The sequence below is a fragment of the Ictalurus punctatus genome, chromosome 28 (genome assembly GCF_001660625.3).
Source record: "Ictalurus punctatus breed USDA103 chromosome 28, Coco_2.0, whole genome shotgun sequence".
In the NCBI taxonomy this organism is placed as follows: domain Eukaryota; kingdom Metazoa; phylum Chordata; class Actinopteri; order Siluriformes; family Ictaluridae; genus Ictalurus; species Ictalurus punctatus.
In genome coordinates this window covers 4961039-4980046 of record NC_030443.2, presented here as the reverse complement: position 1 = coordinate 4980046, position 19008 = coordinate 4961039, and the positions used below count along the sequence as shown (strand labels likewise).

The window sequence follows — 19008 nt, the reverse complement described above, 5'->3', positions numbered from 1 at the left end:
CAGAAATCTCCTTTCTTCGCGCCATGATACACTTCCACAGACACGTGTTGTGAAGATCAGACTTTGATAGATCCCTGTTATTTAAATAAAAAAAGCGCGCTCACTCACACCTGATCGTCATCCCATTGATTGAAAACACCTGACTCTAATTTCACTTTCAAACTAACTGCTAATCCTAGAGGTTCACATACTTTTGCCACTCACAGATATGTAATACTGGATCATTTTCCTTAATAAATAAATGAACAAGTATAATATTTTTGTCTCATTTGTTTAACTGGGTTCTCTACTTTAAAGACTTGTATGAAAATCTGATAATGTTTTAGGTCATATTTATGCAGATATATAGAAAATTCTAGCACCACTGTAATATACGGCTGGTGGTGATATTAAGTGGGAGGGCTAAAAATCTATCAAATAGTACATAAGATTAATAAAGTTACTAAGGACACGTAAAAGACGCAGTGTAATATTTCCTTTCTAAAGACTTGTTAACTCAACAGGCCATGGTCAAGTTTTCTGTCCATGCCTTGTTGGTTTTTAATGCTTTAGCTAAGAGCCATCTACACCACCATCACAGTGGAGATTGGGAGTAATGGCTGTGTAAACCCAGAACTTTCTGAAAGCAAACAAGGATTATAGGCTGGTTCTCTACTTTATTAGACATAGTTTTTCCAAATCAGAACATATATAAATAGCACATCTTCGCCAGAGTAAAAAACACGCAAGATATAATACTTGAACATTTCTTTTTAAAACAGACATAAAGAAAATGACACATTCTGGTGTCCGGTCTTTTCTTTTTCTTTCTTTCTTTTTTATCGGACTAGTGTAGATTCATATTCTAAATGAAGTAAACCATGTGATAGTTCAACTGTTAAAAAGGATTTCAAATCATTTGCGTCATTTATTAAGATGCCTAAGAAGTGTTTGTGTTGGTGTTAATAGTGTGGTTAATAGTGCCAACATTAGTTTCCCTTTAATTTAATGCGCAGTGTTATTTTTAAAAAAAAAAGAAAGAAAAAAAAAAAAAAAGAGTAGAAACCAGAATGTGTCGTTTCATGCTTTAAACATCTTCCACTTGAACCCCGGACCCCAGCCACATACAGTGTCTCATCGAGTGATAATATTCCGATTGATGCAATATTCTGACACAGACAGGAATAGAAATATGCCAAATGTTATCATATAGTTTCCATATTAAAAGCTAATATCCGTCTAGGAATCCTTGTAAAGTGAGCGGTGCAAAAAAAAACTTCACTGTTAGAAAAGAAAAGGCACGATAAATTCTGCCATTCGGTGCAACACGAGGTGATGGTGAATGAGGAGTAGGAACATAGAAATTTCATCAGAGAACCACTAGAAATGCAAACAATCGCCTGAGATTGGGGGGAAAAAAAGGAAAACAAGACAAGATTCTTTTTTTTTTCTTCTTTTTTTTTTTTTGCAGTTACATGCGATCACATTTCCGGAAGATAGAGCAGCCGGACAGGCGATGGGACGGCGTTCGAGGGTACAAAAAAACGTCCAAGAAGAAAACACGGACATTCCATGATCTTTTAGCATCGACGAGTTCTCTTTTACAGAAGAGTATCAAACATTAAGCAAAGTCAGTTTAATGAACGTTTAAGAACATTGCATGCATTTCTTTTCTTTTCTTTTTTTACGCTATAGAGCTTTTGAGTACAAAGGCAACAGATTACAAAAGATGTCATAAGTCTGGCTGTTGCACTGAGTGCTTTGATAAGAAGATCCGCCTTACTGAGCAAGGTCGACGTACTAAGACCTCATGCCTGGGCATATGAAGATATCGACATTGCTAGAGCTCTAAAACTACTCGAAAGTGGACGTCCACATCAGTTTAAAATGTACTACACAAAAAAATAGATATAAATACTAGCCGGAAAATAAATACGTAGTAAAAGTCCAATAATAATAACTAAGAAATCCACTGAAATGCATGCTAAATATGTTTTTAGATTGTGCCAGAAGATTTCTTTAGTGGATGATATTTAAAATTAATTAAAAAAAAAAAAAAAACATAACAGAATAATCCTAGTTTAAATAATTAAAAAAAAAAACCCTGACATTCAAGCATGGTTCTAGGAATCATTTACTATCTGAACTAACGGTCTAAAGAAATGATTCGTAACACCATACTGAACGTCTTGATCCGTACAGGGCTCGAGAACATCAACACCTACGTTACTATACGTTACCAGAATGACTAGAGGATGGTCCAAAACTTCAATCGCTTACCTGGAGCAGAATTTCTGCTTGGAGGCATTTCAAATGTTGTTGTTTTTTATATGTAAACAGGACAGACGTTGGTCCATCGCTTTTTCAGCATCACATTCTCAATGGTGTGGCTAAATAAAACACATTCATCAATCCGTACTGACACTGGGTCCTGAATTTAAAAAAAAAAAACAAACAAACAAACAAAACCAACACCACCAAAACGACTTTGCTAAGAGAATAAAATGAACTAAAAATAGGACATCTAAAATCCATCAAACTGTCTTTTTTTCCACTATGTAGAGTATTTATGAACTGGATTCTAGATGTAAACATTCGATGGTTTCTTGATCAATTCTCTCTTCCAAAATCTTTCAAGGTCTAACCATACTCCTGATCTGAAGTGATCTGAACATCCATCGATAGCTCGTGTAAACAACATTCTTCAATACATACTAAACATCAGAGGGAATCGAAAGAGCAGAGAGAACAGCAAGTTGAACAGTATTTAAATGCTTGAACACGATCCCCTGCTTTTTTTGCGAGGGACAAACACCTCTTCATAAATCAACACAAGCTGGCCCAAGAAGCTCAAAAGCCACATCGAACAGTAACACCAGGGGAAGTACATACAGGGAGAGATTTGGGGATGACGGGAAAAGAGGTCACTTTGGTACCCATCTCTGGACTGTAGTGTTGGAGGTGACGGTCAAAAGGCCAAGCGTTACGTTCTCGCAGGAAGGGGAACGGGTGCTGGCGTGTCAGACTTCAGTCGTTGAAGCCCGAACCAGGAAGTTCGTTAGTGAGTGTATGCCAACGCTCGATTTTCTTGTCCTTGTTTTTGAGACAGTCGAACCAGTGTTTCAGACGCTCGCCGTTGGCGTTGATGCCTAGAGACACTCCACCTGGTTGGAAAAAAATATGCATCGACAATCCGGTTTGATTCATTGAACAGGACAAGCCACAGGTTACGTGGAACATGTGAACGTGAGAGCCGCAAGACACCCAACGGACACCACAAACTTACTTACCTATAAAATCATTGGATTTGCCAATGTCATAGTCCCAAACAGTCACCTCAAGGGTTTTCTTGCTCAGTTCTGTATACTTAATCTCATAGAAGAACTCCTATGTAAAAACAAGGAGATAAATGAAACACCTATAATAGCGCATATGCTTCTGAACAGGGGAATCCAAGAGGTGAATAATAACACAGTGGCAAGAAAAGAGCTTGAAAGAAGTTTCAAGATAGTAAAATCCAGAAATAATTACCATTCTTCAAGAGAATAGACAATACACCAATCAGCCATAACATTAAACCACCTGCCTAATATTGTGCAGGTCCCCCTTGTGCCGCCAAAACAGCTCTGACCCGTCGAAGCGTGGACTCCACGAGACCGCTGAAGGTGTGCTGTGCTAACTGTCTCCAAGACGTTAGCAGCAGATCCTTTAAGTCCTGTAAGTTGTGAGGTGGGGCCTCTGAGGATCAGACTCGTTTGTCCGGCACGTCCCACAGATGCTCGATCGGATTGAGATCTGGGGAATTCGGAGGACGAGTCAACACCTTGAACACTTTGTCACGATAATGCGTCATGCCCATTATCCTGCTGAAAGAGGCCACTGCCATTAGGGAATACTGTTGCCATGAAGGGGGTGTACTTTGGTCTGCGGCAAGGTTTAGGTAGGTGGTACGTGTCAAAGTAACATCCACATGAATACCAGGACACAAGGCTTCCCATCAGAATGTTGCCCAGAACAATTTGTGTACAGTAGCTCTTCTGTAGGATCGGACCAGACGGGCTAGCCTTTGAGCATCAACAATCCTTGGGTGTCCATCACCCTGTCGCCGGTTCAGTGAATGTCCTTTTTTGGACCAGTTTTGGTAGGTACTAACCACTGTAGACCGGGAAGACTTGCCGTTTTGGAGCTGCTCTGACACAGTCGTCTAGCCATCACAATTTGGCTCTCGTCAAAGTCGCTCAGATCCTTACGCTTACCCATTTTTCCTGCTTCCAACACATCAACTTTGAGAACTGACTGTTGACTTGCTGCCTAATATATCCCACCCCTTAACAGGTGCCACTGAAACGAAACAATCAATGTTATTCATGTCACCTGACGGTGGTTTTAATGTTATGGCTGATCGGTGTAAATGCAAACAAACTGACTAGTTACATACATGAAATATAACAACTTTTCAAAACTGATCCGAGTATGAGATTGCACACAGGTAAAGCCCTTTTCAAGAGATACGGATAAACACGATCAGTGTTGGGAATAAGAGCATCCAGCTGCCCTCTCTACAGTGAGAATGTAAAAACAGTGGTGCTTCTGCCAAGAGGTTACGTCTAGGACTTGGACCTTAGTCTTAGAAACGAAGAAAACATCAATCCAAAGCGAAAATGAACCTCAGTATATTTGCTCTGCAGTAATCCAAATCAGATTGGAGTAATCCTAATCAGATTGGAGCCCAGAGTAATGAACCTGTGGTGTGAAATGAAGAGAGACTACAAAGGGTCAGTATGCGGTGGTGATGTTCTCCTAAGCTTTTTCAGACATAATTCCGGAGTTGACTGTAATACTATAATTTGGCCTGTACCACACGTCACATGGCCGATACGTGGAAATAAGTCAAATATGTAAGCAAATCCTAACAATATTATTATGACGATATCTGGCGGGAAGTATGAAATGTAAAGAATGAAAAAAAAAAATAAAAAATCAGCAGCTTGAAGCCCACCTCATTAAACTCTGGATTAAGGGTCTTCTTCTTGACAGCAGTCTTGTGCTTTGACTTTTTGTTCTCATCCGGCTTCAGGTATCTGAAACACATTAAGATGTCGACGTTATTTCAGGTATCACCGTATACTATAATACTGAAATACTCAATTCACCAATCTGACAAATGCATGGGAGCGGTGTACAAACTGATTTCCAGCAGAGGGCACTGTTACATCATACACGTTTTATTTGTTTTTTTTCCATTCCACCATAGTAAGTCAAGCAGAAAGGATATACCAGTGCATGTTTAACTTGATTCAGCAAAGCAAAAAGATTACAAGAAACTCCCTGAATGCTTTGCTGCAAATGACCCTGACACGACACATCAGGCTTGCTCTGACCCTCTGGTAATAACGCTGCTCCGAAGGCAGAGAAACTCAGGCCCTGGATGCTGATTAAAGAAGTTCCCCACAGGGAGGTCACGGACGGCACAGTTTAAATCGCGCCTCAGTGTTTTTGTGTGCTGTTAAGATGTGCCGTTTCCCAACAAAGTCCTGCGTATTGAACGGCTTGGAAGGTCTCAGCTTGTGGAAAAGACAAAGCGAGTGAGACGTGGTCATGTTCCCCCCCTCTTACTTTGCTGATGAACAGACACAACAAAACCAGTTCACAATCTCTCCAGTGCAAAACAGGTACCAGGAGCACCTAAGTGAGAAGTCTTGAAGACGAGCACCGTGACCTCGTCTTGGACTCAATGGGTTAGAAGCTAAACGTTTTTTTTGAGAGTTGAATTGGGTGCTCGTTTCTGTGTAGTGACTCATGAAGCTCGTGACACCGAATACTGTCGCAGATTAAGCGTCTAATTAGCACTCGCTTAATGATATTGAAGGAGCATGATAAACAGGTGAAACGGGTGTTTGACACACGCCGAAACTTTATGAACTGAAGGCTGTTTGAAGGTACATTGCACACCAGAAGCATAGCTGGGTTAGCTACGCCACTTGATTTGTTTAATCATATTCTTTTGGTTACCAGCTTGTACAGTGAGAAACAGGATGAACTAGCAACGACTTTCTATTTGAAAGCCACCAGCCAGCTAGCTACACTCCGAGCACAGGGATAGTGTAAATAAGATAAAATCCCCCTAGTTTCATGATGTGGAGCTCTCATTAAGGAATTTTACAGCAACGTTATTAAGTGTGGCGAGAGTGGTTGACAGTAGAGCATGTATTAAATGAATAAATAACAGATTTAGTAATGAATAATGATAATGAGTCTTTATTGATCACATACACATATGCACAGTGAAATTCTTTTCTTTGCATATCCATATGTCGCATATCGCGTATGTCAGGAAGTTGGGGTCGAGCGTCGGGTACAGCGCTGCTGGAGGAGAGAAGGTTAAGGGCCTTGCTCAAGGGCCCAACAGAGGCAGCTTGGCAGTGCTGGGGCTTGAACCCCCGACATTCCGATCAGTAACCCAGAGCCTTAACCGCCAAGCCACCACTGCCCCCAGAGTTGTGCCATCACCTACTGCCTGGCATCCAGCCAAAATGCATCAGCCAGTCGCACTTAGTAATTTAATTCTACAGATTGTGTGCTGATTTTATTTAGTATATTACTTCACCCTACCCTGAAACGAATTCCTGCACCACTGATGCATACTCCCCATCCACCCTCTTGCGTCTTTACTCGCCGCTTGAGCTGCTTAATAATGCTGCGGTTTGGTGTAATCCAGGTTTGGGCTTTAATTCTAACCTCCTATGGATGGACAACATCTTAGTGCATGTTTTTGAGAAGAACTTGAGGCACGAACGCTGAGACAACAGTGCCTTGCTTCCTGAGTCCTGATTGGTCAGCTCTACTCAGCTTTAAGACGTTATTTCAGCGCATGTTACTCGTTATTCTCTCGCCCTCTCTCTTTCGCTCTCTCTCAGGAGCCTCTTATCCTCAGATACACTTTTCTGTATACTGAGACCAGCACAGCCACTAAAGCCTCAATAAGCCAATATTCAGAAGAGGGGTCTCATCCATCTCTCTCTCAACGGCTGACTATGACTAACTGTCTGTGATGGCCATATTTTTTGTCCCTCAAGGCAGAGAATTTTATTTGGTGGAGAAGCTCATGACTCGCCGTTTTCAGATCGGACTTTCTCGACTGCATCACAACACCGTCCGCCCGGAGAAAGGAAAATTTTTTGGTGTTTTTGGTGGTTGGCGTCCAAGTAAGCATTAAGAGGTTGGACAGAACGATTGAAATACAGGCGAGGACGCAGGGGTAACTGTAAAAGCCGTGCGTACGTTGCTCCAGCCTTAACGGTATAATTTACTGCGAGTACTCAATAAGCTCTCGCCACAATAGGGAGACAGAAATAGGTTCAACAGGTTTAAAAGCATTCCAGAATTGAATAACATGCCACGCTGTGTGATGCTACAGCATAATCTCTTGGAAACTGATTGCTGTTCATTCCAGTACACAGATGCACTAATCCGGTGAGGTTTTATAAGCAGGTTGAATGCGAGGGTGTTCTGAAGCCTAATTCGTTCTCTGTGCAGACACCAGGATCGTTATTCTAAACGAAACAATGACGATTAACGCATCTGTGACCATCAAATAGCTTGTGGAGCATCATATCACATGACTGTATGTGGATGCTGCACCTTGTCTCAATCGTTCGTATAAACACACACACTAAGCTTTTTAAATCCCTAATCAGTCTAATCATGACAGATGAGTAGGTTTGTAGTGTGTTCAGTTTTTCTTAATCCTCAGAATGCAATATTTTCTATCGTATATTACTCAATGTGAATTGTGAGGAGAAATCCCATATGTATCAGAATTTCCGCTTTATCACCCTCAACCCACAAGCTGTGAACTCAGCATTTAGGACGGAATGTAAATTTTGGTACGTGAGCGCCTTGGCAATTTCTTTCAGACGTGCCCACCTTAGAGTACTGCTCCTTATTGATTACCTTCTTTCATTGCAAGTGAGCTAATCCTACGTATTTTTGAACTCGGTACGGTGGCTCTGTGAATATAGGCTCGCTTTGTGTTCCTGGATGTAATGAAATGTGCTTATGTGGACGATTCTCTGGCAAAGTAGCGGGTTTAATTCTCACCCTTTTCGACGTCGCTGTCCGTACCTAAGCTTGCTGTAAATATAAAGCGACGACCTGTTAGGTAGTCAGCGATTCCTTACTTCCTTATACAGCTAGCGAAGCTCATTACAGGAGTCGAGTTGAGCAGAGGAGTTGAGACCGGAGAGGGTTTCGTAACCCACAGAGGCAGAGAGAAACTCACGTTTTAACGTAAGGGTCGGAGAAGCCGTTTGCATCCATGGCAGCGAGGTGAGCGCAGCGGATGATGCCCACCACCAGGCCACACTTCTGCGAGCTGTACTTCAGCGAGATCATGATGCGCCCGCGCTCCTCCAACGACTTATCGTCGGTCTTATCGATCTGAAAGGAGAGCGTACGAGAGTGAGAGCTTAGACCGCGGTCGCGCTTTGCGGACCGTGGGCTCGTCGGCATATACCCTAGTTTTGTGTGGAAAAGAAAAATGAAGGTTAAAAATAGAATGAAATGAAATGAACAGAGTAATAGCTTTTCATGTAGTTATGCAAGCAGAACACACAGTATGGTGCAAAATCCCAATATGCACGTTTCCCATTTCCCAGTAATTAGTTTTGTCTGATTCATAATCATCGCTAAAATATCATCTTGCGGTCTAGACCTGTTTTAAAAAATAAATAAATAAATTTTGCCTCCCGGCTGATGCGAGGCCGACTGAGTTCAGAGCGGGGTTTTTTTTCCCCCGGTTTCCTCCTGAACTCTAAGCCACCTCGGTCCATCAAGCATGAAGTTAATTAGCTGTGGAGGAGGCGTCTCTGCTCGTCGCCCACAGCAGCGCTGTCTCATTTCCGTCCCCTCCGGAGCACGTACACACACCCGTGTGCACACACTCCCTCCTAAACAAACAGCTCCATGCTGGCAGCCAGCTGGTACCTGCTCCAGAAGCCAGAATCGGCTCTAAGAGGAGATCTAAAGTTTATTAGTGGGTTAAACTTTTGTCTGACTGGAGATCCATCATAACCACAGACAGCTGGGTTGAGTGACGCAGATAGAAGCTAATCGTAATGCACTAATTAAAAGAAGGTTTTTTGAATGTGGGTGTTTGCAGCAGCCTCCGTGTCATCCTTAATACTCATCCAAGCTGTTAGATTTAGTGCTCTAATTTGAATGGTTTATCCTGTCAAACAAGAAGGGAATATTAACATGTTAATGCAGAAAAACAAGAAAGACAATGGCGTTTTGGCTTTCAGGGAGATATTTTGTCGCAGACAACAGGTTTTCGAACAAAGTAAATCTCTCAATTCAAAAACGTGGTAGTGCTGGAAAGCTGGCGGATCGTTCGATCGCTAAAGGAACGGAGCAAGGAAGCATGTGCTTATTAGCAGTACTCAAGAGCGCAACATGCTTGTAATAAGCAGGGGGAATATCTTTTCCGAAATCTACAGAGAACTCAAGTTCCAAAGTTATCGTGTCATCGGCGTCCTCGATTACAGGCATCAAAAATGACTGCGCATCACAGATCCCACCAAATCCCTCCATTGCTGCTCTACCTGATACACTCATACCAACACCACATTATGCTAGTTCTATGCTAGCATCGCTGTGGGGATGAGAATCACCCGCCAGCCAAATAATATCTGGGAGGCTGTGGTCCTGTGGTGATACCTTTCCATTGCTGGAGGGGGAACATAACGTTATAGTCAGAAATTGTACAACGGTGAGTGCTTAAGAATGAAGGCAAGGGGGCCAATACTTTAATCCTAGTATTGAGGATATTTAGTAAAAACAGGCACCTTAAGGGTTTTGTTGGTGTCTGAGCCATTTTATTGGGCATATAGTACATTGTTTTTCTTCTGCAACACCATTATGTTACACACTATGTAGTCTGCATTCATAGAGAAAGGGAAGCCATTTGGAATTTGGCCTAACCTGAAAATGGTCGGTAAAGTGGACAATGATGATATGAATGAAGCTATAAAATATGCACGTAGCTAATAAACTGGTGACTGAATGTCATCTGTTCATCTCTGCTACCCTCCATTCTTTCCATTTTAATAATACAATGATAGATGAATAATTAAAGCAGATATTATTTATATAGTAAGCAATGAATGAAACACAAATGGGTGTGATGTTCCAAAAAAAACAACAACAATTAAAGATAGTGTTAAGGGATGTGATGAGTTAGTAACAGCAATGGACACCACGTCTGGGCACGAACCCTATTTTCCCACACCTGTCGAAGAGATTGTGAGTACCAAACATACCATGCTTGGGTGATTGCTAAGTGGTGTCATGTTAAATTTACACATCCGCTGAGGGCATCCCATCATCATGTTTCATTATCGCTGTCCGGCCTAACCAGTCTCGGATCTGACACTACGGCTTTGCTCACAGAGCCTCGGATAATTTGCCGTCGTACACGACCGGCCGTGATGGAGTGTATCGACTTTCCTTTGCACTTTCTCTTTTTTTGTTGCAGACCAGCGCACTGAATTGTTACTTTAAATGACTGTGACAAATGCGTGAGGAAATGAAAGTTTTGGGGGGGGGTTGGATTCAGCTGTGAATCTCGGGGCAGTTTTTGGACTTAAGTCATCATAAAGTACACCATCTTAGAGATGTCATACATCATCATGCATAACACACAACACACAAAGCAGCTGATGGTAGGAAGCTAGCCTGGTAATGTTAGCCACCCTGTGTTTTTGTGAAACTAGAGAACTAAGGCCCTGTTTACACTAGCGCGGTGTTTTCGACCCTCATAAACGGAGACTTTTGGAAACGCCGGTTAGGGTTACGAGAAGCTTGTGTTAACTGTGAGAGGATTTGCTTATTCACTTGCTGCTCTGTAAATATTCAGCCATATGCATGTGCCCAATAAGAGTTTTATTCTTATAAAGATTCTGACAATGAGGATGATCACAACAGAAGATAATTATATCCGCCGAGGCCCAGACCAGCTTACCATACATCAGTACAGCAAATCGTGTCATTACTGGGCCAACACTGTTTATTGAGCATGCATTTGCAAAGGGAATACTACTACCTCGGTTCATAGCACTTCAATTCCCTTTATCATCCAAACCAACAAGTTTGCAAATAGTATAATAATAATAATAATAATAATAATAATAATAATAATAATAATAATAATACAAAAATAGTATTCGTTTTCCAGAGATCTGTGCTGGTACGCAATTTCATTTTATTTCAGCTCTCAGTGCCTCTGAGCCAGGTTATCAACAGCTTTAGAATCTCTGACCTCTCATAGGCTTTCTAAAGAGACTTGGTTTCTTATGGCTTAAACACCTTGAAATGAAAATATTAAAATATGTGACTCGGGGAATCAATACAGACAAACATATTTCCTGTGTACTTCTGTTTTTTCCTGTGTGCAAGACATTAATGTACAGCCTCGAAGCCACCGAGTGCTAAAAAGCCGATTCCCATGCAAAGCATGCATCCATATTTTTTCATATTTTGTCATTACTTTACTATTAGAAAGAACATTTCATGTAATGCCTCCACAAGGAAACAAAAACAACAACACCCGGACTCATAAACCACTGGTAGACTTCATTCAGCAATTTCCTAAATTACATAATACTGCCCGTACTGCGTAAAGTTCATAATGGTTTAAGTGGAGTAATTCTTCAAGAGATGCCCTGAGCTTCATTAGAAAGACATTCACTGGGAAAAATACTCTAACGTCTAAAGCAGGTACTGAACTTGGGTTACCAATCTCATGAGGAAACATGAACAATAATAATAAGGGCTTTAAATAAGGGGAACGCACAGAATAGTTTGCTAATCCAGATAATGCGTTTGCCGAGAAGGAAATTTATACCTCATGCCGTGGCTACTCCACCTGAACCTGTTCACGTAATCCTGGCACTACAAAATACCTGGACTTAGGAAGGTCTTAGGCCAGAGGTGTTTTTCATTAACAAGTAAAAAGTGGTCTTCAGGCTAATCTTCAGACAGCTGCACTCGAGCTTAAAGAAAACCCATTTTAATTGGTGAAAGTCCTCTTTGGTTTTGAGCTTCTTCAAGGATGAATGTCTTGGGCAGTGAATTTATTGTGACAGAAGTTGTACTTGTCACATGCTAAAATGTCTCTTAAGGCGACTCTCATGCGTGTACGTGCGGCTGGGTGAGAACTGAACACATTCTCTGTTGAACCAGAGAGAATAAAAGTGCTGGAGAGACTTGATCCAGAGCATGTAATGACCAAGTCTCAAGTTTCCCAGCTACTTTTTCAGGCTAAAGGGATAATACACTTGCCATCCAAACTAACCAATGTTACAGGTTGTGTTTGAATTTGTCTTACAAAACTTTAAGCTATTTTGCAAGCTGAAGTTGCTCATTTGTTAAAGCACTGAACACTTATGCGTCCACAAGCACCCATTTTTCAGCATTTGAGATCACCATTCAGGACCAAGATGATGCCATGACTAATGGTCAGATTTACAGTACATACATGAAGAGATGGAGCGCAAAATGTGACTTGAAGCAGCCATAAAAGGCACATCAAGGCTATAGCTCATCATGCTGTTGTAAAACACTGGAAATGCTCAACTAAAGAGCCGCCAAAGAGTTCCAAAAAAATGTACGTTCAGTAAGGAAGAGTGTTATTAAATGAAGACTCTCGTGTCAGAACGAGTGAACGATGTGCAGGGTGTAACTATGGATATGCCTACTGATTTCTTCTCTCTAATGAAAAGACTGTAAACAGAATAATCGACTTTGTATGAAAGCCTGTAATTAAACTGAATTCCATTTCCTTCTGGTTGACTGTGGCTCCTGTAACATTTAAAAACAAAGTGCTTTTAGTGTGTTGAAGTTCTTTGTTAGATGGGAGGAAACTGATGTACGAGTTGCCAGATTTTTCAGTGGAGAAACAGTGGGTTATTAAAACAGTTTATCTGAATAGTTCTTTCACAAAGGTCCTAAACTGTCTTGTATTATTATGCATTAGCATTTATGAGAAGGACAAAAAAACGACAGTACAAACGTATCAAGATTCGTTTGGAAAACTACACTGTCTATAAAACCGCAGGGAACACTCGTGCAGACAATAATAAATGTATTTACTGGCTGTCGAGTGCAACTCCAAGTCAAATCTCAAGTCAGTCAAGTGCAGTTTCAAGTCAATTCACAAGTAAAGTGAGTCCTAGTCAATTCACGAGTCAGTGAACTGCAATTACAAGTTCGAGTCCAAGTCAAATCGCAAGTCAGTCAAAGGCGAGTCCAAATAAATTTGCAAGTCAAGTGCGAGTCCAGGTCAAATCGCAAGTCAGTCAAGTGCGAGTCCAGGTCAAATCGCAAGTCAGTCAAGTGCGAGTCCAATGCAAATTATATGTCAGTCAAGTGTAAGTCCAGGTCACATCGTAAGTTAGTCAAGTGCTAGTTCAAGTCAAATTACAAGTAATTCAGGTGCAAGTCAATGTCACATCGTATGTCAGTCAAGTGTGAATCCAAGTCAAATCACAAGTCAGTCAAGTGCGAGTCCAAGTCAAATTACACATCATTGAGGTGTGAATCCATGTCAAATCGCAAGTCAGTCAAGTGCTACTTCAAGTCAAATTGCAAGTCATTCAGGTGTGAGTCCAAGTCACATCATAAGTCAGTCAACTGAGAGTCCTAGTTGAGCTGTGAGCGACTCAGATGCAACTCGAGTCCAAGTCCCTAACGCAAGTCCCCATCTAAGATTTAGACACACAGTAAGTCTATCATCATTACATCATCATAACTCAGACGTACAATGCTTGCACATCATCATCAGGCAACTCAATCACTGAACGCTTTCTTATTAGATTAGACTGATATGCAATGTGAACAGCAACAATCATCAGTTTGGCATCTGGAGCTTAAAGCATCTTTGTAAAACACCTAATTTTCCAGTTATCCAAAGGCATTTTGATTCACTGTAATAAATAATTTCCAATATTTTCACGTGTATGAGCTCTCATAAGTCTGATGATTAGGAATTACTCACAGGCAGCTGCTTCTCCAGGCAGTTGTAGAAGTTCTTGGTCTGGTTGGGCTTGAGCTTTTTCAGGGGGATCCGAGTCTCGCCGATGAATTCATTGTGCCGGAATTTGTCCTCATCACACACGGAAATCCTGTGACAACAGTAACCACAGGGACAAGATTAAACGCTGCCATAAAACTCATCAGTGCAACAGGTTGGACAAAAGAGGCAGGGTTCAGGATATTAGAGGTAAATAATGCAATTAGGTGAAGTTGAACAGGGCATTATGACAGGCACAAGGGTTCATCAATCACAAAGGCTGTATCCTCAAGCTTCGTTAATTTCATTTTAATTTGTGGCTGAATGTCGATGATAAATTTCACTTCCCTCCTTAATTAACAGTGCTGTGGAGTATAACGGTCATGGGATTATTCCGTTTACTATCTATTCTGTTTGTTTTATAGCATGTTTACCACTGAAAAGAGATTAGTACGGCTTTGACTGGAGGACCAACTTATTATAGACTTCTCATGAACCATTTTCGTTTACCATTAGTGCAGACGGTGCAATAACGTATACTGAATTCATTTTTAACACTCTACTGTTATTCACTGCCAATTCCCACATGACACTTGGATCCTAATGAGAGAACGCAAGTTTCTTACCCAATTACACCACTAGAGAGAAACTAAATATATGCTAGGGAAGGATGGAGACACTGCTTCTGCTTCTTTTAGATAGAGTTTGGTGTTGGATTAGGACCAAGTTCCAAATAAAGCACTGAGAGCTCTTACAGTGTTTTCAATTTTACCCTGGCGAGTTTTCGCTCCACAGTTTGCGCAGGTAAGTACGCCAGAGTGCCAGTCGCACACGGGTGTGGGCCAAAACAACCGACCTGAGAGTGTCTTGGTCCAGTTCCAAGTGAACCCTAGTGCAGTTCAAATGCAGCGAGAAAGCTGTTTGACTCTGAATCAACCCAACTGCAGGAAGTGAACCAAACATGCTATGTATTTGAGATTGGATGCACCTTTTTCAGATGATTATATATATATTTTTAGATATAATCTGCTAAACTGAGCCAAAGGACAGAGCTGTAGAACTGCAGAAATGCCATGTGTTGTGAATAGCGGGATGAACGAACATAAAGAGAAAATAAAGGGTGGCGTCGCTACACCAAATATCTTAAACTCTTTATTTAAGTGTCAATTCATTTATTTCTCCATGCACGGGTGATTTTTGCGATTCCAACGCTGCACTTTTTTTTTTTTCTTTTCCCCCTGTCACTGGATTTCTGGCCAGTGAATGAAAGCTATATCCTCCCCAACGTTTTACGCTTTTTTGCTTTCTTTAATTATTGCAGTCGGAAACCAAACCAAATAGCAAATGAACCAAAAGGTATCAATTTAGCTGATTCGGCTTCAGAAAACAGACTAATAGGAATGAAAGCGCTGCGACATTGCAGCACCAATCCAAGCAGAAACAAAGGTCATGTCAAAACAAACAAACAAAAAAAAAACACACACAAATAACAAATAAGCAAAAAAACATCTACTGCTTACAAAATTTACAAAGTCATCGTTTTTTTTTTTTTTTAATCTCAGAATAATTCTTGCATCAGGATCCCCAAATACAAGAGATTTTCTTAGTTATACGATCATTCTGAAAATGAAGATGGGTTATGACTCATAGTGCTGTTCATGTATCATGTAACTCCTCAGGAATTGACAGATGGTTAGCCAGTGTTCCTGTGAAGTAGTGGGCAGTTTTACAAATCTCTAGCTTTCCAGAGAGATATAAAAATAAATAAATAAATAAATAAAAGTGGCCGAACTGTATCTTGACAGTACGACGTGTAGCGAATAAATCTTTAAATACCTGATGGAAGACGGGTAAAATTTTTAAAATCGGAAGTTAATAAGACAAAAATAGTTAGCTGTAGAATGTACCTATCCAAGTTGTTGCTATAGAAATGACACAGTTTTAGATTAACGATCGTAAAATATTACAGTGTAAAGTTTTTTTGAACGCTGAAAGTGATGCATCATGTAGCGCAGAAATGTTTCGTAATATGATATTTTTGCCACGTCGCCAACCCATACTAGATATTATTACATTATTGTTGGACTCCAAGCCATCTGTAAGTGAGATGGAATTGACATAGTAAGTGTACATATGTACTATTCTCAAGGCTTTTCTTTTATTGAAGTCTGTGTATGTGTGTGTGTAGGTGTGTTGGGGATTTGGTATATGATTGCCCACTCACTCACCCACATACTCTTATTCACTCTCAAAAGGTCTCACGAAAGGTCTCGTAAGTAGCTCGGGTAAGAGCGTACATGACACTTTCCTTCGAATTTTAATGTATATAGGGTTTTCACCTGCATAGTTAAATGTCACTAATGAAACGGAATTCTTTCAGGGTTCTCCGATTCTGCTAGAACTTCGACTCCTGTTACTAAGGAGGAGTCCACAGTCTCAGCTTTAATGATGTCGGCAGAGAAAACAATTACGCCGCTTAATCAGACGTTGCTGTCATGCGTGGGAAAGTGTGCATAAAGCTGCACGAGGTCTAATACGGTACACCTGACGATACTCGAGCCATTTTCCCCTTGTTCTTAATTAATATAGTAGTGCTATGAGACAGAAGTGCTGCGCGAGTCAGAGATCTGTGCCCCCTCACATAGCTTCTGCAAAGGTCTTGCCATCACTCGGGACGGTGTTAGATAATTACAACGTTTATGGTGTTATATGTAAGGAATAAAACATGATGGGGTACGCTGTTTTATAATTAAATAATTAACTTTGCCAGTGGTGTGATGGCGAGAGCTGTTGTTATGGAAAATGTATCGACGCCTCCTGACCAATTGGAATTCAGCAGCGCTGTTAATCTGATTGAAATACATCTCAACATGAAAGAAAAGACAAAAAGTGGGACAAAAAGTGGCATGTCAGACTGAGCTTAGGGGCGAAGCCCACCCTTAGAACACCACCTGGGGAGACAGCGGGAGATGACAAATAATAAGGACAAACGAGTTGAAGAATGAAGGAGACCCTCGAAGGCACGGAATAACCCACTTTGCGGTGAGACAGACGGCCGGAGCGCTTCTTTGCTCACGTTTCGTCTTCTGCCTATACACATCATTCCAAACACCTTTCAGTGTCATCAGGGAAAAAACGCTCTCTATCATGCTCTGGACTCAGGACTCATTGAATGGTTCTTTCAGAGCCTTTTTTTTTTGTTTTGTTATTTTTTAAACATAGGATGTCCACTGATTTGCCAAAGAGGATGTGACCTGGCAACGTGGGATATAAAATCACGTACATCAATGTTCATGAATAGTGGCAAGATTTAAAGCTGTATCGAAAGTGCTACGACGTGCGAGAAGGTGACGTCTACTGAAACCCTACAGGCTAGATAAGCGCTAACGCATAAATCCACACAGCGCACACCTGTAGCACGGAGGAAATCAATAGGAGGTGCTGCAATAACCTGGTGGTGTTGACAGTTCAGATTAATCATTGAATACGTTGACATGACCACACTGCAGTACACTCACCTGAGCGTTAATGTCAGTTCTTACGCACCTGGAACTAAAATTCTGTTTGCTACAGGTCTGATATATACCTGGGTGGGGTCAGAGTAGGATGGTATCGGCTCTTAGCAAGTCAGCCTCCGTCAGGTCACTCACCTCCTGAATAACTTCAGCCTGAATAATGGGGTCTGCTACCTAATACACATTCGCTCTCATGTTCTTTCTCAAATTAAAGATAAAACTAACATGAAGTGTCTTTAGTAAGGTGTTTGGCCTCCAGAAAACCTTCAATGTGCCTCAGTAACCTTTAGATGGAACAAAAGGTATGAACCATAATAAGATAGAAGCAAGTGTTTTATGTTCTACTAAAATCCCTATTAACCAGCTAACATTTAGCTAATGATTAGCCTAGTCGAATTATCTAGAACGTTACCTAAACAGTTCCGCATGTCAAGATTCACTGAAGCTGTGGTGCCCCAACATCTTCACTAACACACTTTCATGTTTTTCCTTTACCCGGAAATGCATCCTGGATATAAATAGCCATAGAATGAATTTTCCCAGGGCTCAGCCTAATTGATTACTAACGTGTGTAAGAGTGACCTATGAAGAGAGAGTCTCAGAGGGAGAGATGGACACGAGGAGCCACACGAGGAGTCATCGTCATTGACGCCATTTACAAGCTATCTTTACTTGTTGTATTTGACCTATTCCAAGTAGAACTTAAAACTTAAGGCTAAAAGTCACTCGTTACAGGGATAATTTGGAGAATATCTAAACTAATTTTAGATTATCGGTATATCACGGAACATTGCAGGACCAGATCTGAACTGATTAACGCTGGCCATCCACATCACAGTCAAGTTAATGTGCAATATTGTGAAAGACAATAAGCACATTAAAAACTGGGCGTGGGATAGTGAGTTAGTTGGGTTGAGGTTTTTTTTACCCAGTTATGCAGATTATCCGATAATATCCGAGTCGTTTTGAAGGCTACATCGACCGCATATCCTCCCACAGTTCAATTGGTTTTTCTCTAGATGTTCAGTGACAAAGTCAATATTACTCAAGGGTCAATGTTATACTCTGGGTAAATGTTCGATTTAATTTACTACATATATGCACCACTCGTATCGTGATCAAACACGTATTTGATGTGTCGTCAGATAGGTGTGTATTTACCTTGTACCACATTAACCAATCACTGGCGATATTGCCGGTACTGTCGATAAACATGACGTCATCTTAAAAACGCCTTTACTGGGGTACATTTAACGTGTCTCAGTCTTGACTCCTAGTCAGAGACATGGGAACTGAATGCACATTTCTCACTGCTACAGAAAGGCTTTTGACGTTTAAGATCTGCTCTTTTTTATTTGTTCATGCAGTAGTGAGCTAGAGAGAGAGAGAGAGAGAGAGAGAGAGAGAGAGAGAGAGAGAGAGAGAGAGAGAGAAAGAAAGAGAGCG

At 41.0% G+C, this 19008-nt stretch overlaps 1 protein-coding gene across 2 annotated transcripts in view; it reads right to left on the bottom strand.

Annotated features, from left to right (window-relative positions):
- Positions 1-1011: 1011 nt before the first annotated feature.
- Positions 1012-19008, bottom strand: part of doc2b (double C2-like domains, beta) — a 155751-nt gene continuing 137754 nt past the window's right edge. For both annotated transcript variants that reach the window (XM_017460595.3, XM_047151752.2), the window contains 5 exons: positions 14033-14159; positions 8261-8418; positions 4979-5060; positions 3270-3366; positions 1012-3143 (listed from right to left, as the gene is read on the bottom strand). In XM_017460595.3, coding sequence (XP_017316084.1) covers positions 3007-3143; positions 3270-3366; positions 4979-5060; positions 8261-8418; positions 14033-14159 — 601 coding nt within the window. In that variant the 3' untranslated portion in view covers positions 1012-3006. The remainder of the gene's footprint in view (positions 3144-3269; positions 3367-4978; positions 5061-8260; positions 8419-14032; positions 14160-19008) is intronic.